This window comes from Hypanus sabinus, chromosome 17 (assembly GCF_030144855.1).
Source record: "Hypanus sabinus isolate sHypSab1 chromosome 17, sHypSab1.hap1, whole genome shotgun sequence".
Classification (NCBI taxonomy): Eukaryota; Metazoa; Chordata; class Chondrichthyes; order Myliobatiformes; family Dasyatidae; genus Hypanus; species Hypanus sabinus.
In genome coordinates, this window is record NC_082722.1 from 65,979,913 (window position 1) to 66,002,097 (window position 22,185).

Genomic DNA, 22,185 nt, shown 5'->3' on the forward strand with positions numbered 1-22,185 from the left:
CTCCACTTGGAACTTCCCAACAAACTGCACAAGCATATTGCACCGAACCAGCTGCACAATGTTATCCTACACCTGTCAAGTGTACCAGGGGACATCATTGTAAGTAGATTGGAGGAAAGTATGCGGGGGAGGTGTGGGATGTCAGAGGTAAGGTTTTATACAGAAAGTGGGAGGGTGGAACACACTGCCAGGGGAGGTGGTAGAAGAAGATATGCATGGGACACTTAAATGACTCTGAGGTAAGCACGTGAATGATAGAAAAATGGAAGGCTTTGTAGGAGGGAAGATTCAGATTAGCCTTACAGAAGGTAAAAAGGTCAGCACAATATTGTGGGCCAAAAGGCCTACTGTATACTGTACCGTTATGTCCTTTCACTTTTATCTCTTTCTTCAGAAAGATGATTTTTTTTTAAATGATTAAGAAATCTGAGATGTGCACCAGTCCCAGTTAATTTCTACTAGAGGTCTTATCTGCAGTCCTGATCGTTGCCATTCGGCCCTGGTGAGAATTCCCTCCGAGTGCTCCAGTCTCCTCCCACGTTTGAAAGATGCAAGCACTGGCTAGTAATGTTTTGGGCACACGCTGTCGGTGCAAGAAGCACAACAATGCTTGCGGGCTTACCCCAGCTCATCCTTGGACTGTGTTGGTCATTTACGCAAGCCGGGCATCTTACTCCAATCTTCGATGTACATAGAACGTAGAAATCTACAACACACTACAGGCCCTTTGGCCCACAAAGTTGTGCCAACTATGTAACCTACTCCAGAAACTGCCTAGAATTACCCCACCATACAGCCCTCTATTTTTCTAAGCTCCATGTACCTATCTAAGAGGCTCTTAAAAGACCCTATTGTATCCACCTCCACCACCGTCACTGGTAGCCCATTCCATGCACACACCACTCTGAAAAACCTACCTTTTGTACCTACTTCCAAGCACCTTAAAACTATGCCCTCTCGCGATAGCCATTTCAGCCCTGGTAAAAAGCCTCTGGCTATCTACACAATCAATGCCTAACATCATTTTATAGACCTCTATCAAGTCACCTCTCATCCTCCATCAGTCCAAGGAGAAGAGGCCAAGTTCACTCAGCCTATTCTCATAAGGCATGCTCCCTAATCCAGGCAACATCCTTGTAAATCTCCTCTGCATCCTTTCTATGGTTTCCCCATCCTTCCTGTAGTGAGGCGACCAGAACTGAACACAGTACTCCAAGTGGGGTCTGGCCAAGATCTAATATAGCTGTAACATTACCTCACAGCTCCTGAACTCAATTGCATTGTTGATGAATGCCAACACACCATTTGCCTTCTTAACAACACCTGCGCAACAGCTTTGAGTGTCCTATGGACACAGATCCCAAGATCTCTCTGATCCTCCACACTGCCGAGTCTTACTATTAATATTATATTTTGTCTTCATATTTGACCTACCAAAAAGAACCACTTCACACTTATCTGGGTTGAACTCCATTTGCCACTTCTCAGCCCAATTTTGCATCCTATCAATGTCCTGCTGTAACCTCTGACAACCCTCCAGACTCTCCACAACACCCCCAACCTTTGTATCATCAGCAAACTTACTAATTTATCCTTCTACTTCTTCATCCAGGTCATTTTTTAAAGATCACAAAGAGAAGGGGTCCCAGAACAGATCCCCGTGGAACACCACTGGTCACCATCCTTCATGTAGAATACGATCCATCTACAACTACCCTTTGCCTTCTGTGGGCAAGCCAGTTCTGGATCCACAAAGCAAGGTTCCCTTACTTTCTGAATTAGACTTGCATGGGGAACCTTATCAAATACCTTACTGAAATCCATATACCCTAAATCCACTTCTCTACCTTCATCAATGTATGTTGTTACCCTCAAAGAATTCAACCATGTTCGTAAGGCATTACATGCCTCTGACAAAGCTATGCTGACTATCCCTAATCACATTCTGTCTCTCCAAATTACTGAGTACTCCACCTCTCACCTGTTTCTCATTATTATCTGTATTGCTGCCACCCGTCTCATTGTGTTCCACTATCATCTGCCTCGCTGTTTATTGCTCAGTGTATTTCAGTCCTGTGTTTTCACCTGTTCGTTGTCAGATTGTGCCAGTGAGTTTTCCTGAGCCTTTCTAGCATTTGTATCTGTACTCTGTCTGTCTGTCTGAATATCTACTCTGCCTGTCTCCTGATTCTGGCTTTTGGATTTCTCTGGGACTTTTGATCTCTGCCTGCACTTTGATCCCGACCTAGTTGCCTTTCTGGACTTGCTAATCAGGAAATATCACAGTGTGCACAGTCCTGGGTCTGCAATTGGATCCCTGCTTCAGTGTCCTGACAGGAAGAACATTTGCAAACCTCCAATCCTCACGTGCTTCTCCCATCCCTATTGATGATTCACAGATCATCATCGGAGCCTCAGCAATCTCCTCCCTCACTTCCCACTGTAGCCTGCGGTACAACTTGTCTGGTCCCAGTGACTTATCTAACTTAATGCTTTTCAAAAGCTCCAGCACATCCTCTTTCTTAATGTCTATATGCACGAGCATTTCAGTCTGCTGGATGTCATCCCAATTGCCAAGGGTCTTTTACCCTGTGAAGCAAAGCATTCATTAAGTACCTCTGCTGCCTCCTCCGATTCCATGCATGCATTTCCAATGTCACTCCTGATTGGTCCTTTTCTCACACAGCTCATCCTCTGGCTCTTCATGTACCTGCAGAATGCCTTAATCTTGCTCATGGCCTCTCATGCACCCTTCTGGCTCTGCTAATTTCATTCTTAAACTCCTTCCTGACAACCTTGTCATTTTCTAGAACTCTAGTACCTAGTTTCTTGAACCTTTCATAAGCTTTTCTTTTCTTCTTAGCTAGATGCTTCACATCCTTTGTACACCATGGTTCTCTCACCCTACCATCCTTTCCCTGCCTGAATGGAGTGTACCTATGCAGAGTGTTCCCTGAACATTTACCATATTTTAGATGCCCATTTCCTTGAGAACATCTGCTCCCAATTTATGTTTCCAAGTTCCTGCCTAATAGTATTATATTTCCCCCTACCCCAATTAAATGTCTTCTCAAATTGTCTGCTCCTATCCCTCTCCAGCACTATGGTAAAGGAGATAGAATTGTGATCACTATCTCCAAAATGCACTCCCACTGAGAGATCTGACACCTGACCCGGTTCATTTCCCAAGACCAGATCAAGTACAGCCTCTCCTCTTGTTGGTTTATCTCCATGTTGTGTCCTTCCTGGACACGCCTAACAGACTCCACCCAATCTAAACCCCTTGCTCTAAGGAAATGCACGTCAATATTAGAAAAGTTAAAATCTCCCGTCACAACAACTGTATTATTATTGCACCATTCCAGAATCTGCCTCCCTATCTGCTCCTCAATGACCCAGTTACTACTGGGGGGTGGGGGGTCGACAAAAAACACCCAGTTGAGTTATGCCCCCTTCCTGTTTCTGACTTCCACCCACAATGACTCAGTAGATAATCCCTCCATGACCTCCTCCTTTTCTGCAACCGTGACACTATCACTGATTAGAAATGCCACACCCCACCTCTTTTGCCTCCCTACCTATCCTCTTGTACATGTGACAAAGCTATCCTTTAGCAGTTATTGTACTGGCATCCACTGTCCCTATCAGCCAGTTTTATCCAGTTGTTGGAAGCTACAGAAGTTAAGACACTTAACATTACAACTGCAACTCTGCTTTTAGACAGTGCTCTGTACCTAGTTCAAAGAAGTACATATATGTCACAATATACTACACCGTGCTCATGCACAGTAGAACAAAGAAATACAATATGATCACAGAGTATGACAAATAATGAATGGGCAAAAGAAGACAAGCTGTGCAAATATAATAAATAAATATGAATATTACTGAGAACACAAGTTGTAGGAAGTGCCCTAATAACAGCAGGTAATTTCAAAGAGGTACAGAGGTGATGTGTTGGCGTGTGGGCAAGGCATCAGACTAGTAACCTGAAGGTCACTGGTTCGAGCCTCAGCTGAGGCAGCGTGTTTGTGTCCTTGAGCAAGGACTTAGTAACACATTGCTCTGCGACGTCACCGGTGCCAAGCTGCATGGGTCCTAGTGCCCTTCCTAGTGTCCTAGCTTGGGCAACTGCCGGTCTCCCATACAACCCTGCCCAGGCCTGCACCCTGGAAACTCCAGGCGCAGATCCATGGTCTCTCGAGACCGACTGATGCCACGACAACAACAGAGGTGACATGAGAGGGTACATGGGCACCATGATGCTATTACAGCTCAGGGCATCAGAGTTTGGAGTTCAATTCCGGCGTCCTCTGTAAGGAGTTTCTGTACGTCCTCCCAGAGGGTTTTCAGTTTCTTTCTACCGTCTGAAGATGGAGTGGGTGGGTTAATTGGTGATTGTAAGTTGTCCCATGATTAGGTTAGGGTTAGATCAAGGTTGCTGAGGAGCCACGACTCAAAGGGGCAGAACTATAAATTGAAATCAGGGGTTCCCAACCTGGAGTCCATGCACCCCTTGGTTCCATGGCAATAAAAAGCTTGGAACCCTTGGTCTAAATAAATAAATCAATAAATAAGGATAACTTGTTTCAGGCAGTGATCGGTCATGATATGGAATTCACAGAATGAAGGAATGGTGAAAACCGTATCACTGGCAACTTCCAAAATGATTAATGAAACGTGATGGGTGTTCAGCCCTTCTTTGAAGAGTTAAAATTTAATAGTGCGTTTATTTTACCATGCATTTAACTTATGAACGTTGACCCAGGGATACATTTACCACTTTGGCCAAGATTGGGATTCATTTGTCACACTCACACTGAAATGCATTGTTTGCGTCAGTGGCTGGGGGTGTGCTGGGAGCAGCCTGTAAGTGTTCCAGCATGCCGGCACCAACATAGCATGCCCGCGGTGCTCGGCAGAGCTACACAGAACACACCCAGTGACAAAGCAACAACAGCAAAACAAGTCCCGTTCCTCCTATCCATCCAGACAGTCCTCTAACCCCATCTTCTTTGGCCTGCACACTCGTGGAAATGCACTCTTTGGGTCTGTGAGTTCCACAACTGATTCACCGCGGTACATTCACAGACTCATGGCTCCCACCATTTGGCTTTGACTTCCGGACATCTCAGTTCTTTTATTCAACTGTACATGAATACAGCTGAACAAAACAGTGTACCTCTGGGGCCAAGGTGCAAAACACACACTGAACCTCCAGTTCTGGTGTTCTGTTGGAATGAAATGAGGCACAATGGGGTAGATGTACGGGGTAGATGTTAAGAGGTAGGTATGAAGTGTATTCAGCTCCTCAGTTGAGTAATACCCCTGAACTGAGCTGCAGTTTATTCTGCAGATGCACACTGTCCTGTACAGATACAGATGATAAGAAGACCCAGGCACCCGAGTGTTATCCACCAAATGTGCAGGGCCAAAGAGAACTGGTATGATCTCAATTTAATACACCAACTGGACGGGAGGGCTCCATCAGTGTGCCAGACCTCGTCCAGACTCAAAGTCACACCGTCTGACACAGAAACAAGAATTTAGTGCGTTTGGACCACAGCTGGCAACATAATGTAAGCCACAGCTTTTAGAAACCCAACTTAGTAAACTTCTGCATTTTCCTTCCTACAATTTAAACACAGTTTGAACAAACTTCGCTGCCCGGGGGAGAAGCTCGGTTTAGTTACGAGCAATGCCCATGGAAATCCGACAGAGTGAAGTCAATCAAATTTGACCAATGTGATAATCTCACAAAAATGATTCGGGATTCAAATGCAATACGAGTAAAGATGGGGCCATGTTCTAATCCATTTTTTAATGGCCGCATTCTGAATTCCACCCATTTTTCCCAATACTTGGCCATGCTTCTGCATATAAAGTGATTCAGAACAATATCCCCATTGCTGTGTACTCCAGATGTCCACAAGTAAACTCAGCAGTGTGTTCACTAAACCTGTTTTTCTGCTGTGCAAACAAAGACAAAAATGTATTGCCATGATCTTGAGATTCCTTTCTCATTCCAGAACATTTTATTTTGATGGCAGTCATGAACTTGGAACTGGCTTCTCTCGGTCTGCCTTTAACCCTTTGTGAACAGGTTGGAGGTAGCAACAGATTTTCTACTGGGGACCTTCTATGGGAAATCCAACCTCTTTTGCTTTGTTGTGGAGGGAAGTGTTTCAGAGCTGGGTTTTTTTTTGGGGGGGGGAAGGTTAGTTCCTCAGCCAGTTTAAGGGGGAAGACACGAGAACAAAAAGGTGGGGGGTGGAGGGGAAGGAGGATCACTAGAGGGTGATAGGTGAAGCTAGGTGGGTGGGAAAGTTAAAGGGCTGGAGAGGAATGAATCTGATAGGGGAGGAGAGCGGACCATAGGAGAAAAGGAAGGAGAAGGGGACCCAGGGGGAAGTGATAGGCAGGAGAGAAGAGGTAAGAGGCCAAAGTGGAAATAAAATTGGTAGAATTGAAAACACGAGGAAATCTGCAGATGCTGGAAATTCAAGCAATACACACAAAGTGCTGGTGGAACACAGCAGGCCAGGCAGCATCTATAGGAAGAAGTACAGTCGACGTTTCGGGCCGAGACACTTCGTCAGGACTAACTGAAAGAAGAGATAGTAACAGATTTGAAAGTGGGAGGGGGAGGGGGAAATCTGAAATGATTGGAGAAGACAGGAGTGGAGGGATGAAGCTAAGAGCTGGAAAGTTGATTGGCAAAAGGGATACAGAGCCGGAGAAGGGAGAGGATCATGGGACGGGGGGCCTAGGGAGAAAGAAATGGGGAGGGGAGCACCAGAGGGAGATGAAGAACTGGCAAGGAGTGATTGTGAGAGGGGCAGAGAGAGAAAAAGAAAAAAAAGGAAAAAAAAACTAAATAAGGGATTGGGTAAGAAGGGGAGGGGGTCATTAACAGAAGTTAGAGAAATCGATGTTCATGCCATCAGGTTGGAGGCTACCCAGCTGGTATATAAGGTGTTGTTCCTCCAGCCTGAGTGTGGCTTCATCTTGACAGTAGAGGAGGACATGGATAGACATACCAGAATGGGAATGAGACGTGGAATTAAAATTTGAGGCCACTGGGAGATCCTGCTTTCTCTGGCAGGCAGAGCATAGGTGTCTTTCAAATCTCTTACTATCTCTTCTTTCAGTTAGTCCTGATGAAGGGTCTCAGCCCGAAAAGTCAACTGTACTTCTTCCTATAGATGCTGCCTGGCCTGCTGTGTTCCACTAGCATTTTGTGTGTGTTGGTAGAATTGAACCTGCATCATTGACAGTGTAAAGTGTTATGCTAATTGCTACTGGAGGAGTAAGTTTTTAAGAGCACTTGAGGAATAACTCTTTTACACAGAAAGACACTGATATCTGGAATCGCTCAAGAGGAGGTGGTAGAATCAGATGTCATTAGAGACATGTTACAGCCAGTTAAACAGGCAAGGTTTGGAAAGACAATATAGTACAAGAGGATTAACGTAAATAGGCAAAAAGACAAACAGCTCTATGACTCTGAATTAAGAACATGGTCGTAGTGAAACAGAGTGTAGGGGATATTCATACATCTAAAACCGGGAAGACATTGCACTGAGATACAGCTGGAAGAAATCTGTTCAACAAGGACTTGTGCTACATGAGATTAGCTTCTCCCAGAGAACAAGCGGCAGCTACGAAAGCAGAGACTAGAAATCCAAAAGAGTCAGACACTAACCATAGCCTTGACTTACTCTCGCCTACACTGCACCAGACTATGTGGATCCCGGATCGGCCTCTACTGGTGCCTGAGGCTTAACAATGGACAATCCCTTCGGAGGAGACTCGAGTGACCACACACTACCTCCACGAGAGGATATTCTTTCAAATGTTTGGAGGCTTACTTCATGGGTGGAGGCTGAAAGGCTCATTGTTACTGGTCTCATCAGACACATCTGACCTCAGTTCACATCCCCAATCCTTGAGCCCATGCTCGACGCTGCCCCTTCTTCATTCCGCTGTGTGGGTTTCACTGGGTCTTCTGGATTCCTCTCACATCCCGAAGGCGCGAGGGCTGCTCGGAGAATTGTCCAGTCACAGCTGAGTGGTAGAATCTGGAGAGAGTTAATGAGCATATGAGATTATTATAGGATAGTTAATTTTGTGTTTGATAGCACAGATTTGGTGGGCTGAATGGTCTGTTTCTGTGCTTTAAGTCCCCATGGCTCTCTATAACTCTATTTGTCCTTCCTTCTATGGATTACAATGATACAGAATAAGAATCAGGTTTCTTATCACTAACATATGTCATGAAATTTGTTGCTTTTGGGGCAGCAGTACATTACAATACATAATAATAAAATAATAGGAAGTATATATAAAAATTAAATTAAATGCAAAAAGAGAGAAAAAGTACTGAGGTAGTTTTTGTGGGTTCATTGACCATTCAGAAACCTGATGGCAAAGGGGAAAAAGCTGTTCCTAAAGCAGTGAATGTGTGTCTTCAGGCTTCTGTACCTCCTTCCTGATGGTGGCAATGAGAAGAGGGCAGGTCCTGGGTGATGGGTCCTTAATGATGGACATTGCCTTTTTGAGGCATCACTTTTTGAAGGTGTCCTTGTTGCTGGGGAGGCTAGTGCCCATGATGGAGCTGGCAGAGTTGACAACTTTCTGTAGCTGTTTCCAATCCTGTGCAGTGGCCCCTCCATACCAGATGGGGAACTTGGCACATATCACCCTACCAGGGGTTCCCAACCTTTTTTATGCCATGGACCAATCACATTAAGCAAGGGGCCTGTGGCCCCAGGTTAGCTACACCTGCCCTAGATAGTGAAGTTAATGGGGCAGATAGAGATATGATCTTGCCTTTTGCTTCCACCTTGTTCCATTATCATCCCTCCTTGCCTTGCACCATCATCTAATATATTTCCCCACCATCATAGTCTTTTCACTTCAATGTCTCCTCTGGTTCTGCCCCCAACCTAATTTTAAATTTTGGTTAATCTCTTGGCCTGTAGCACCAACAATTTACTCCCATCTGTAGATACTGTCTGACTTGCTGAGTCCCTCCGGCATTCTTTGCGCTTGCTCTTGGTTTATCACGCACAGTTTTCATGGATGATCACAGGCCTGAATCTCTCCCATGTTGCCAGAAGCTGCTGAACGCAGACCTTGTGATTCATTACACTAATTTGTACAAACAGTTGTGATTTAGATAGTGAACAGGGGAATCACGGTAGTGCCGTGGGTAGTGCAATGCCTTACCGTGCCAGCAATTGCTGATTGGGGTTCGATTTCCGCCACCGTCTGTAAAGAGTTCATGCATTCTCCCTGTGACCGCATGGGTTTCCTCCAGGTGCCCCAGTTTCTCCTACATTCCAAAGACGTAAAGATTAGTGTTAGTAAGTGAGACATATTATGATGGTGCCAGCAGTGTGGCGACACTTGTGGGACGCTCAGCGCAATACTCACTGATTTGATTTGACACAAGTATGTTTGTATCTCATTGTACGTTTTGATGTTGCGATATGCATATGACAAATTAAGTTAATCTTATTTTTAAATCATATTTGTTCTGGAATTTCTTCTTTGAAAAATACATTAAGCAATTCTTAAATCCTTTGAAAATGAATTTAGTTAACCCTTTTGGTACTGTATCTAACCTGCCCAGTTGTTAGCCTCTGCAGCCAAGTTCCACCACATTCTCTCATAGCCCAATGGCATTATCCTTCTTCTTTACCCTATTCCTTGATTACACCATACAGTCTATCCTTGCTGGCTGCTCACCACACTCAATGCTACCCTTTATATCTTGGAAAGCTCGTTGCATCAAAGTACAATCAAGTTATCAACTAGTTTCTGATTCTCCAAGTAACTCGGAGAACATTACACTTTTGAAAGTGCCTGCTTTAGCATGAGATGTATGAAAACCCACAAGACCATAAAACATAGGAGCAGAATTAGGCCGCTAGGCCCATCAAGACTATTCCTCCATTCCATCATGGCTGACTTATTATCCCTCTTAACCCCATTCTCCTGCCTTCTCACTGTAACCTTTGACACCATGGCTAGCCAATAACCTATCAACCTGTGTTAAATATACCCAATGACTCAGCCTCCATAGGTGTCCATGGGAATGAATTCCACAGATACACCACCACCTAGCTAAATAAATTCCTTCTCAACTCTGTTCTAAATGGAACATCCCTCTATCATGAGGCTATGCTTTCAGGTCCTAGATTCTCCTACTATAGAAAACATCTTATCCATAACCACTCTTTCTCGGTCTTTTAATATTTGATAAGTTTCAATGAGATCCTCCTCAATGGAAAACAAGGGGGGAGGGGAGGTAAGCCATTTAAGCATATGTGGCTGAATTGAAAAGATTGTCCAAGCATTGTCAGTCTGGTGATGAGTTTAATGATGCACTAAGAGATGGATGAGTTTGAGGAATCTTTAAAGAAAACATTCAAAAATGGTTCCCAACTGAAGGACAATTCAAAAGAGCAATTGAAATTTCTGTTTCAATGGAAACCACAAACGGATGCAGCTGAGTTGAATTCAGGAAAGAGGGTGAGTGTGAACGAAACTGCAACATCTAATCAGAAAACGGCCTGGCCAAACAAATTGTGTTACCATTGTGGCAGGAGCTCATATACACCAAATTAATGCAGATTTAAAGGAAAACCTTGCAGAAAATGCAACAAAGCAGGACACATACAAAGAGCATGTTGGAAGGACATAAATAAATGGACTGCATGGAGAAGAGTATAGGTGGCCGGTAGTGTAGTGGCAATAGCTCCAGACTTCAAGGCGCATGGTCTTGGGCTCAAATCCGGCTGACTCCTTGCACATTTTCTATCCATGCTGGGTTAAGTGCCAAGCTAGCAAATTGGCCTTGTAATAAACTAGGCAAAATGCTGAAGAATCGGCAAGGTTGCTGCCTGCTGTGCCACAAAGGCACAGAGAGGAGTAACATGGAAAAGGGAAAAAGATAAAAAGTCAAGTTGCAGTTTCAAAACAAGCAGCAATCTGCGTGCTATTAATGCAAAATCTGATATTGATGAGGGAGACACAGGATTGAGAATTACAATGTGAAAATTAGCAATGGACAAGCAATATGGCTTATGCCTGAAGCAAACTGGAAATTAATTAAAATGTAATTAGATTCTGGTTCAGCTGTTTCAATCATTCCACAAAATAAGTTTGAACATCATTTTAAAGAAACTAAACTAAAACATGCTGATATCATTTTAAAGAAACTAAACTAAAACATCATTTTAAAGAAACTAAACTAAAACATGCTGATATCCAGCTGGAGAAAAGTTAACTCCTTTGGGAATGACATGTGTGACAGTAAAAAACAACAACAAATAAGCCACATTGAACGTATGTGGTAAGGACAGAAGGACCAGCATTGTGGGGACATGATTGGCTGAGACAACTATAACTTGATTGGAGACATCCACCTCCCCTGCAAGAAAGTCAACTGAAATCGTATTAAGAGAGGTATTGGATGATGCCACAACTTCCTCCAGGCTGAACACCATGAACCATTGCCCAACAGAGGACAAACGGGCATTGGTGCCAGACTCTGTGCCACTGATTACAAGGAAGGACCAGGTTGCTCAGAGGTCTGAAAATGACAAAAACAGTGGTCTACAACAGAAGAAGCTTCTAATATGTTAATCAGGTGGTTGCTTACAACATGTGGTTTGGTCTTAAGCTGGAAGAGAGTTCAACAAGCTTCAGGAAAGTTGGAAGTATTTGGCTTTTGAGAGTCTAAAGAAGCAGAATCTATTCTGCATGCATTAAAGTTGTTGCATGAGCTTCAAGTGGGAGATAAAAAGCTGCTTGTAAAAGTAGATGCAAAGACCAAAGACCAGCTGGATGGGTGGAATGCCAAAAAGAAAGCAGTCAATGGAGGTAAAAGAAAAAAGGATTCGTCAGATGATGTTGTGGATGCTGAAACCGAGAGGAGGGACCAGATTGTAAAGACAAGTCAAGTTTATTGTCATTTTGACCATAGACTGCTGGTACAGTACACAGTAAAAATGAAACTACGTTCCTCCAGGACCCTGGTGCTACATGAAACAACACAAAACTACACTAGACTATGTGAGACAGCACAAGGCTACACTAGACTACATAAAACAACATAAAAACTGCACTAGACTACAGACCTGCACAGGACTACATAAAGTGCACAAAACAGTGCAGGGCAGTACAATAATTAATAAAGAAGACAATTGGCACAGTTGAGCACAAATTACAATGTAATAATAAATGATGTAGATGTCAGTCTAGGCTCTGGGAATTGAGGAGTCTGATAGCTTGGGGGAAGAAACTGTTGCACAGTCTGGTCGTGACAGCCCGAATGCTTTGGTACCTTTTGTCAGATGGCAGGAGGGAGAAGAGTTTGTATGAGGGGTGCGTGGGGTCCTTCACAATGCTGTTAGCTTTGCGGGTGCAGTGTGTCTGTAATAGCGGGAAGAGAGACCCTGATGATTTTCTCAGCTGACCTCACTATCCGCTGCAGGGTGTTGCGAACTGAGACGGTGCAATTCCTGAACCAGGTAGTGATGCAGCTGCTCAGGATGCTCTCAATACAACCCCTGTAGAATGTGATGAGGATGGGGGGGGTGGGAGATGGACTTTCCTCAGCCTTCACAGAAAGTAGGGAGCAATAGAAGGATTAATAAGAGAATACCCCAGTGAACTAAATGCACCTTCCCAAGATCAAGATGCACAATCTAGAAGAAGTAAAAAGGAGAAAAAGATGGGTGGCTGCTTCTGTCAGAACCACTGACTGTCAGAACTGTCTCAGAATCAACTCCTACAACCACCACTGGGGAGGCTGCAGACCCTGAAGTTGTTTTCACAGCCTCACGTTTCACCTGCCAAGCAAAGTGATCCTCCTTGTCAGGAAAGATGTTCTCCACAGGGATTAAATCTTTAAGCCAGAGAGAGAGACAATTTAGAAATTTACTATGCTCTGGATGTATGCATAAAGTAGTTATATTGTATATAGTAGTTGTATTATATAATGTACTGTGTATATAGTGGAGATGCATTCTCCATTCAGTTGGAGTTTATAGCTAAGCAGGGAGGTGTGTTTCGTATTTAATATTGCAATAATATTTGAGTGGTCATATTTGGTAAAGCATTCTTGTTCATCTAAATAATTAATTATGGGTTATATGTAAAAATGCTAATTGCATACATCATCACAGTACTTTTTGATACTTAAAGTAAAAGACTAAGTTAAACTTGCATTCCCGGACCCCCGTGTCTTCTTTGGATTAATTTAATGTTTTGAAGTCATAAAACATAAGAACAATCTCTTCTATCTCTTTCAGAACTCTGGGGTGTAGTCGATCTGGTTCCCATAACTTACCTACCTGCAGACCTTTCAGCATCCCAGGCACCATCTCCTTAGTACACTTACTTCTGCTCCCCGACACTCTCAAACTCCTAGCATACTGCTAGTGTCTCCTGTAGTGAAGATTGATGCAAAATACTTATTAAGTTCATTTGCCATTTTCCAGCAGTCCGATAACTACTCTCGCCTTTCTTTTACTCTTTACGTATCTGAAAAACCTTTGGTATTGTCTTTGATATTTTTGGCTAGCTTATTGTCACACATCATCTTTTCTCTCCTTAGGGTTTTTTTAGTTGCCTTCTTTTCCTTTTTAAAGTTTTCCAAATCCTCTAACTTCCCTCTAATTTTTGCTCCATTATATGCCCTCTCTTTTGTTTTTATGTTGTCTTTGACTTCCCTTCTCACTCACTGTTGCCTCATCCTTCCTTTAGAATACTTCATCTTTGGGATGTACCTATCTTGCACCTTCTGAATTGCCCCAGAAACTCCAGCCATCGCTGCTCTCCCATAATCCCTCTTAGCGTCTCTTTCCAATCAACTTATCCCAGCTCCTCTCTCAAGCCTCTATAATGTCCTTTACTCCACTGTATTACTGATACATCTGACTTGATATTCTCCTCCTTAAACTGCGGGGTGAATTTTATCATATATTCACTGCCTCCCAAGGGTTCCTTTACCTTTACCTTGAGCGCAGTGGATAGGGGGGAACAGATAGACATTATTTACTTGGATTTCCAGAAGACTTTCAATAATGTGCTGCATAAAAGACTTATCCATAAGATAAGGATTGGCGGTGATGCATTAGCATTAGCATGGATAGAAGCTGGTTAACTAAAAGAAAGCAGAGAACATTCCCTGTATCTTCTGCACCATTTGCTTTTCCACTCAATTTAGTATCATCAGCAAACTTGGATACACTGTACTCGGTCCCCTCTTCCAGATCGTTGCTATATATCGTGAACATTTGTGGGCCCTGCGGCATACCTCTCACCACTGATTGCCAACCAGCGTAACATTCATGCATCCCATCTCTCTGCTTTCTTTTAGCTGTACGGCTATAAAAAATTCGTCAGAAGTTTGGTGATATGCCAAGATCCTTTTGAACATCAACAGCTCCCGATCTGTTACCATCTGAAAATACTCAGTACTTATACAGAAGTTGGTGCCTATTTCCATAGCACTAAAATACGCCTATAAATAACGCAGCATCTCGTAAAAGGTTCAGATTAAATATTGACTCAGTGCATACTATTGGATATACGTCACTGATAGAAATGCCTCAAGTAAAGTGAGTCACTCTTCTGGGAGCAGGCTGTGACCAATGTTAAAAGAAGGGAGCATTAGCTAAAATTATTATCATCAAACTGATATTTGCCAACTGCAATTTAGTGATACAGTGTATCGGTTTATCTTTGTTTTCTGTAAAAACACCACATGCAAGTACAAATAAAAGCTCAATCCAATTGAACTAGACATTGAAGAATAGTTCTAGTCATGACACCATGTCACTAAGCATTCCTCCTGCTTCCAGAACATGCTCCTCCATTATCTACTTGTATGATCTGAAGTTATAGAGAGTATTGAGTCACCACCGCCTTCTGCCATGTTTGGTGTTGGTCCAATGTAAGCTTCATCCTCACTATGTGTCCAAGTCTCAGTAATGGTAGGGGGTTTGACACTCTGTGCCCATCTTCAGTTGACCATTTTCACCATCTGTAGCTTTTTCCATGCTATCTGTTGATCTTTGCCAATTCTGGGTGTGATATTTTTTCCATCCACTCCAGTGAAATCTATTGATTGTTCCCCTGGTACTATGCTTTGGGGAGAATACCCTGCCAGCACAGCATAGTCTTGTACGTTGATAGCACGTGACTTGGTTTTAAATGCCCCAACTTGAAATTCTTGGTTTGCTTTTGGACGCTGTTCCCAAGTCAAGATAAAATGATGCTGATTTGTTCATTCCAATATCTTGGTACAGATACACATAGTGGGTGTTCCTTTCACAGGGCTGATTTCCTTTGGCACCAATGTATTTTGTTCACCTGATATTCTAAATCTGATCTTGTGCATTTCATGCACTTTTGCTTTTTTCTTCACTCTTTATTGAATTAGTTTTCTAATCCATGTTGTCCACTGTCCATCCCATGCAAAGCTAAATTCATTATCAGCTTTTCATGTTGCTGTCCATAATATTCACAACTTCTAAGCCTGATCTGTCTTTTGCCTTGCTGGCCATTCAAAGTTTCCAGGCTAGCTTTAGCTATCAATTGCAAGCTCAATTTCAATGTTTAGGAGAAGTTTGGTAGGGTACATGGATGATAGGGGTATAGAGGGCTCAGGTCCCAGTGCAGGTCGATGGGAGTAGGCAGCTTAAATGGTTCACAAGGACTAGATGGGCCAAAGGGCCTGTTTCTGTGCTGTACTTTCCCATGCGTCTGTGACTCTCTGTACGTATCTGTATGCACCTTTCTAGTATTCATTCTGTCTAACTTGGCAGCCAATCTCTCAGCCTGTGTCCCTGGATTCCCCAATCTGATCAATGTTGAACATATCCTTCAAAATCTGTGAAAATGCAATTACTTGTCAGCGATCATAAAGCAAGTAAAGGATTCTTCCTGCTCCAGATTGCAAGGAAGCATTCAACATGCCCATTTGAGGTGTCTTATAATGTGGCTGTTCGAGCATCTAAAGCAGGCGTTCCCAAGTTTTTTTATGCCATGGACCCCTACCATTACCCTGATCTAAAGCATTTTTCAGATAATTTTGACAGCTTTATGGATATTACAATTCCCTGCCCTTGAATCACAGTGACATAATTTTATCTCTTCTACCTTGCAGAGCTAGCTCAAAATTAACGGCAAAGTTTTCTTTAGACAAGATATTTCCCTGAAAATCTAGCAACCAAGCCAATCTTTATTTGTTACATTTTTCACTACATCAAGTCCATTGAATCTCTTAGGGCAATCCCATTAATTCCATCCTCCCTGTTAGTTTTTATAACCTCTTCTCCATCACATTCACATCCATTCATCTGTGATTTCCCTACTAACCACAGGGGTCAAATAATAGAATTAATGGAATTGAACCTAATGGAATTAAAATGGATAAACCGAGAAGAAGGTTAAGAGAAGACCCGAGGAAATACTGTATAAGGTCCGTACACGATACTATCAATCTAACAAAAGCATTGTAGAATTTATAGATTCTCTAAAACAAAAGCTTGGTGCATACAAAGCCAAACTAAATACTGTAGATATATGAAATGTGCCAGGTGAAGAAATCAGAATTCTCAATTTGGAAACAATGAAGAAGGTTTACACAGGACATTGAAACTAAATTCATCCTGCCAAAATGTCACTAACCCTAGCAAAGACTTTCCAACAAACACGGAGATCATGAACTTTTGGTCTAATTTCTGGTCAAACAGGTGACACACAATCAAGAAGCAAGCAGGATTAGGGAGGGAAAACAAAGCATTCAAACTATTGAAGAAATACAGATACCTGAAGTTACAATGGAAGTGGTTATAAAACATACCCACAACCGGGAAAGTTCTGACAGTGATAATATTCATAATCATTAGTATAAAAAATTTACTTGCCTTCATCTGTGCCTATTAATACGTATCAACAACTTACTTATTAATCACAAAAAAGTGCCTGAATTTTTGACAGAAAGTAAAATATATCTCTTACCTAAAGGAGATATCATAAATGAGCCATCAAAATATCATTCTATTACCTGTTTACAAACTATATATAAAATTGCAACATCACGTATCTTGCAACTAATCAACACTCTTTTAGCTAACCACAATATACTTACAGAAGAGCAGAAAGAATGCCGTAGGGGTATGAAAGGATGTAAAGAACAACTGATAATAGGTTCTGTAATTCTAAATCAAGCCTCATCAAAAGCAGCAATTTTTCATGTTGCTATATTGACTACCAAAAGGGGGTTGACTCTGTCCCACACTCATGGTTAATAGAAGCTCTTAATATATAAAAATTGCACCCAATACTTGTGAAATTCCTGCAACATCTGATGACACATTGGTCTGCTATAATCATCTTATTGATTAACAACCAAAGAAAGAACAACCACCATTAAAACCATTTTCCAAGGTGACTCTCTAGGCTCACTGTTGTTTTCTCTAGCTTTAAACCTGCTCTCTAATTTACTGAATCAGACAATAATTGGGCACCAAATCAGAAACAACCATACAAATTATACCTCGACACGCCTTGGACAATTGGATAATTTGAAATTATACACTCCATCAGTAAAGCAAAAACAATTAATTCAAATTGCAGAACTGTTTTCTAAAGATATAAACCTGGACTAGATAAGTTCAGATCATTAAACATAAAGAAAGGTTTGATAGAGCTAGTAGCAGCAGGATACAATACAACTGATGGATGAATATGAAACATATAAGTACCTGGGATATCAACAAGCAAAGAAAATAGATCAGTGTGCGATAAAGGAAAAACTTTTGACAGTATTTCCTTCAAGGCTTAAGAAAATCTGCCAAACAGAGCTCACTAGTAAAAATATAACAAAGGCAATAAACACTTACGCTATGCCCATATTAATGTATTAATTTGGCATAATATATTGGTCTGAAACCAATTTGGAAAATTTACAAAAAAATAAGAACTGAAATGTTACTTTTTAAAAAACATTCTGTACACTGGAACACACTTAGATTAACACTACCTAGGACAAAAGGAGGAAGAGGAATAGCAGATATTAAAACTTCTAAGGATATATTTTTATCAATGAAAACTGGATTCAGCACTCTATGTGAGCATATGCACTTAGAACCATAGAGCCATAGAACATTACAGCACAGAAACAGGCCTTTTGGCCCATCTTGGCTGTGCTGAACCATTTTTCTGCCTAGTCCCACTGACCTGCACTTGGACCATATCCCTCCATGCACCTCTCATCCGTGTACCTTCCAAGTTTTTCTTAAATGTTAAAGTGAGCCCGCATTTACCACGTCATCTGGCAGCTCATTCCACACTCCCACCACTCTCTATGTGAAGAAACCCCCCTAATGTTCCCTTTAAACTTTCTGATAAGAAGTTAACACCACTAAACTTAAATGAAAGCATAATCCATTATCACTATTGAAGAAAAAGTTAACCAATGGAAGTGCAAGACCCTCTATAGAAGACATCCCCATGATCTGGGCAGTCTGGATGTCGGCAAAGAAGTGTCGAACACCTGGCTCAGAGTTGTAGACCTTTTCCCAGAAACAGAAGGGTTCTTTGAATTGAATTGAATTGACTTAATCTTTTACATCCTTCGCATACATGAAGGGTAAAAATATTTACATTATGTCTCCATCTAAATGTGCAATGTGCAATCATAGTAACTTATAATAAATAGAACAGTCAATGTAATATAGAGTACACTCAAATCAGTCTGATGGCCTGGTGGAAGAAGCTGTCCCGGAGCCTGTTGGTCCTGGCTTTTATGCTGCGGTACCGCTTCCCAGATGGTAGCAGCTGGAATAGATTGTGGCTGGAATGGTTTGGGTCCCCGATGATCCTACTGGCCCTTTTTACACAGCTGTTCTTGTAAATATACTGAATTATGGGAACTTCACAACTACAGATGTGCTGGGCTGTCCGCACCACTCTCTGCAGAGTCCTGTGATTAAGGGAGGTACAATTTCCGTATCAGGCAGTGATGCAACCAGTCAGGGTGCTCTCAGTTGTGCCGCTGTAGAAAGTTCTTAGGATTTGGGAGCCCATACTAAACTTCCTCAACCATCTGAGGTAAAAGAGGTGCTGTTGTGCCTTTTTCACCACACAGCTGGTGTGTACAGTCCACATGAGGTCCTCAGTGATGTGGATGCTGAGGAACTTGAAGATATTTACCCTCTCAGCCCTAGATCCAACAATGCCAATAGGGGTTAGCCCGTATCCATTCCTCCTGTAATCCACAACCAGCTCCTTTATTTTTGTGACATTGAGGGGAGATTGTTTTCTTGACACCACTGTATTAGAGAGATGACCGTTAACACAAAAAAGATAATTATACTAAAAGACCAACAAATTCAATTCGATAAGTGCAGAAAATGCAAAGAGAAACCAAAAACAATCCAACACATTTCAAGATCCTGCAGCAGTTTAACTCAATCTGATTACTTATGCAGGCACAATCAAGTGGCAAAAATCATTCAGCAAAATCTTGATTTAAAATACAAACTCATAAAAGAAACCATATCTTACTATAAATACAAGCTTGATACACTTTTAGAGTCAGAGTCCCACAGATTATATTATAACTACTCCATTATTACAGAAAGAACAATCCATAATAACCATTCAGAAATAATATTGCAGGATGAAGAAGCTTAACAGACAGCCATTCCAAACATACATAACATACAGAAATTAATAAGTAATATGCTGAATTAAAAGAGGAAATTGGAACACTATGGAACATGAACAGGGTATATATTGTCCCAATAGTAATAGCTACAACTGATACCATCCCAAAGTCACTACACAATGCCATTAAACAATTCGGTCGACGCAGCAATATTTATGTACTGCAAATCTCCAGAAAACCACAATACTAAATATCACAAGAATAGTTCCAAAGTTCCTAGCAATTTGAGAAATGAGTGTGCTTGTCTATGCCCACATCTCAGGTTTTATTAGCTTGAGCTGAGATAAATAAATAAACAAACAAACAAACAGATAGATAGATAGATAGATAGATAGATAGATAGATAGATAAACATCAAGACCATGAAATGAAGTGTCCTTGAAAGTGAGTTAATAGGTTTTGGGAACATTTCAGTGATAGGGCAAGTGAAGTTGAGTGAAGTTATCCCCTTTGGTTCGAGAGCCTGATGGTTGATAACTGTTCCTGAATCTGATGGTGTGAGTCCTGAGGCTCCTGTACCTTCTTCCTGACTGCAGCAATGAGAAGAAAGCATGGACTTGTTGATCTTCCCATCACTTTCCTACTTTCCATAGTCATTAATTATGAAATTGTGAGATTCACCAGATTTGGCATATTCCCTGTTGACCCTGAATATTTTTCTATCAATGTACATGGAAAAGATCCTATTTAAATGTATCACAAAGTTCAAAAAATGTTCTAAGTAAAATTATTATCAAGGTACGTGCATGTCACCAGATACTACCTTAAGATTTATTTTCTTGAAGGCATTTTACAGGAAAAATCTTTAAAAATCAGAATTTATGGAAAACTATACATAACGAAGACTGGTACACATCTAATATACAAAAGAGGATGAAATGTGCCAATGATAATTTTAAAAAAGAAAATAAATGATACTGAGAACATGAGTTTGATGAGGCAACTGCTCTACTCAAGATCGCAAGAGACCAGGGGGTCATAGACACAGCTCAGCACATTGCAGAAACCAGCCTCCCCTCCATGGATTCTGTCTACACATCTCGCTGCCTTGAAAAAGGAGCCAGAAATTCAAAGACCCCCCCCATCCCTGACATTCTGTCTTCTCCGGCACAGGATTCAAAGGCCTAAGAGCATCTATCATCAAGCTCAAGGGTAGTATCTGTCTCCCCATTATAAGACTATTGAATGGTTCCCTAGAGGATAAGGTGGATTCCTGACCTCACAAGCTACCTCACCATGGCCTTGCATTGTCTACCTGCTTTGCACTTTCTGTGTACCTGTATCACTACCTTCTGCATTCTTTTTTCACTTTTCCCTTGTACTGATGTGATGAAATGATATGCACAGATGTTATGTAAAACCAAGAATTTCACTGTACCTCAGTACCTGTGGTAAATACCAATTACCAATGGTGGGAACAAAACAAAAGTGAAAATTTTCAGGCTCCAACTGGGATACTCTTGAAAAACTTGGGTGTCTAATAATATCATTAAAGTTAAGAGTCTTGCAGTTGGAACAGACAACCACATGATCCAGCAGTAACCAAAATATTCAATTACAAACAAGAGAAAAATGGCAGATGCTGGAAATCCAAGCAACACACAAAATCCTGGAGGAACTCAGCAGGCCAGGCATCTATGGAAAAGAGTACAGTTGATATTTTGGACTGAGACCCTTCAGCAGGACTGGAGAAAAAGAAGATGAGGAGTCAGAGTTAGAAGGTGAGGGGAAGGGGAGGAAGAAACACAAAGTGATTGGGTGAAACCAGGAGGAGGAGTGATGAAGTAAAGAGCAGGGAAGCTGATTGGTGAAAGAGATACAGGGCTGAGAAAGGGGGAGTCTAATAGGAGAGGACAGAAGACCATGGAAGAAAGCAAAGGGGGAGGATCACTGGAGGGATGTGATAGGCAGGTAAGGAGATGAGGTGAGAGAGGGAAATGAGAATGCGGAATGGTGAAGGAGAGGGGGCATAACTAGAAGTTTGAGAAATCAATGCTCATACCATCAGGTTGGAGGCTACCTAGATGGGATATAAGGTGTTGTTCTTCCAGCCTGAAATGTTCTGTAAGGATGATATGTAAAACAAAAGTTTTTCATTGTATCTCAGTACAGGTGACAAGAATAAATTAATTTACCAATAGTACCTAGAACTAAATTTCTTGAATAAGGGGAAAGGTCTCCCCCTACCCCCCACACCCCCCCGACACCTACATCTGCCTATCTACCTTTTTGAGTTGTCAAAGAATTTTAGTTTTAATAAGTTAACTTCTCATTCTTAGAGACCTATTCAATCACTCCTACAACTGACCTGCCATCTCAGGAAAAGAACAGTTGTACTCTCTCAAAATAAAGTAAATCCTTTTTTTTTGTATAACATGACCAAAACTGCAGTCAATAACTCAGATGTGATCTCAACAAGGGCTCTATGT

The 22,185-nt window shown here is 41.8% G+C and overlaps 1 protein-coding gene across 4 annotated transcripts in view; it reads right to left on the bottom strand.

The window, feature by feature from the left end:
* The window catches only part of cenpn (centromere protein N), a 113,288-nt gene that overhangs the window by 41,659 nt on the left and 49,444 nt on the right, over positions 1-22,185 (bottom strand). For 2 of the 4 annotated variants that reach the window (XM_059993253.1, XM_059993250.1), the window contains exons 2-4: positions 13,364-13,461; positions 9,232-9,337; positions 7,706-8,081 (exon numbers count right to left, since the gene is read on the bottom strand). In XM_059993253.1, coding sequence (XP_059849236.1) covers positions 7,706-7,708 — 3 coding nt within the window. In that variant the 5' untranslated portion in view covers positions 7,709-8,081; positions 9,232-9,337; positions 13,364-13,461. Of the gene's footprint in view, positions 1-7,705; positions 8,082-9,231; positions 9,338-13,363; positions 13,462-22,185 lie in introns of those variants that run through there. The other 2 variants (XM_059993251.1, XM_059993252.1) reach the window with 2 other exon arrangements.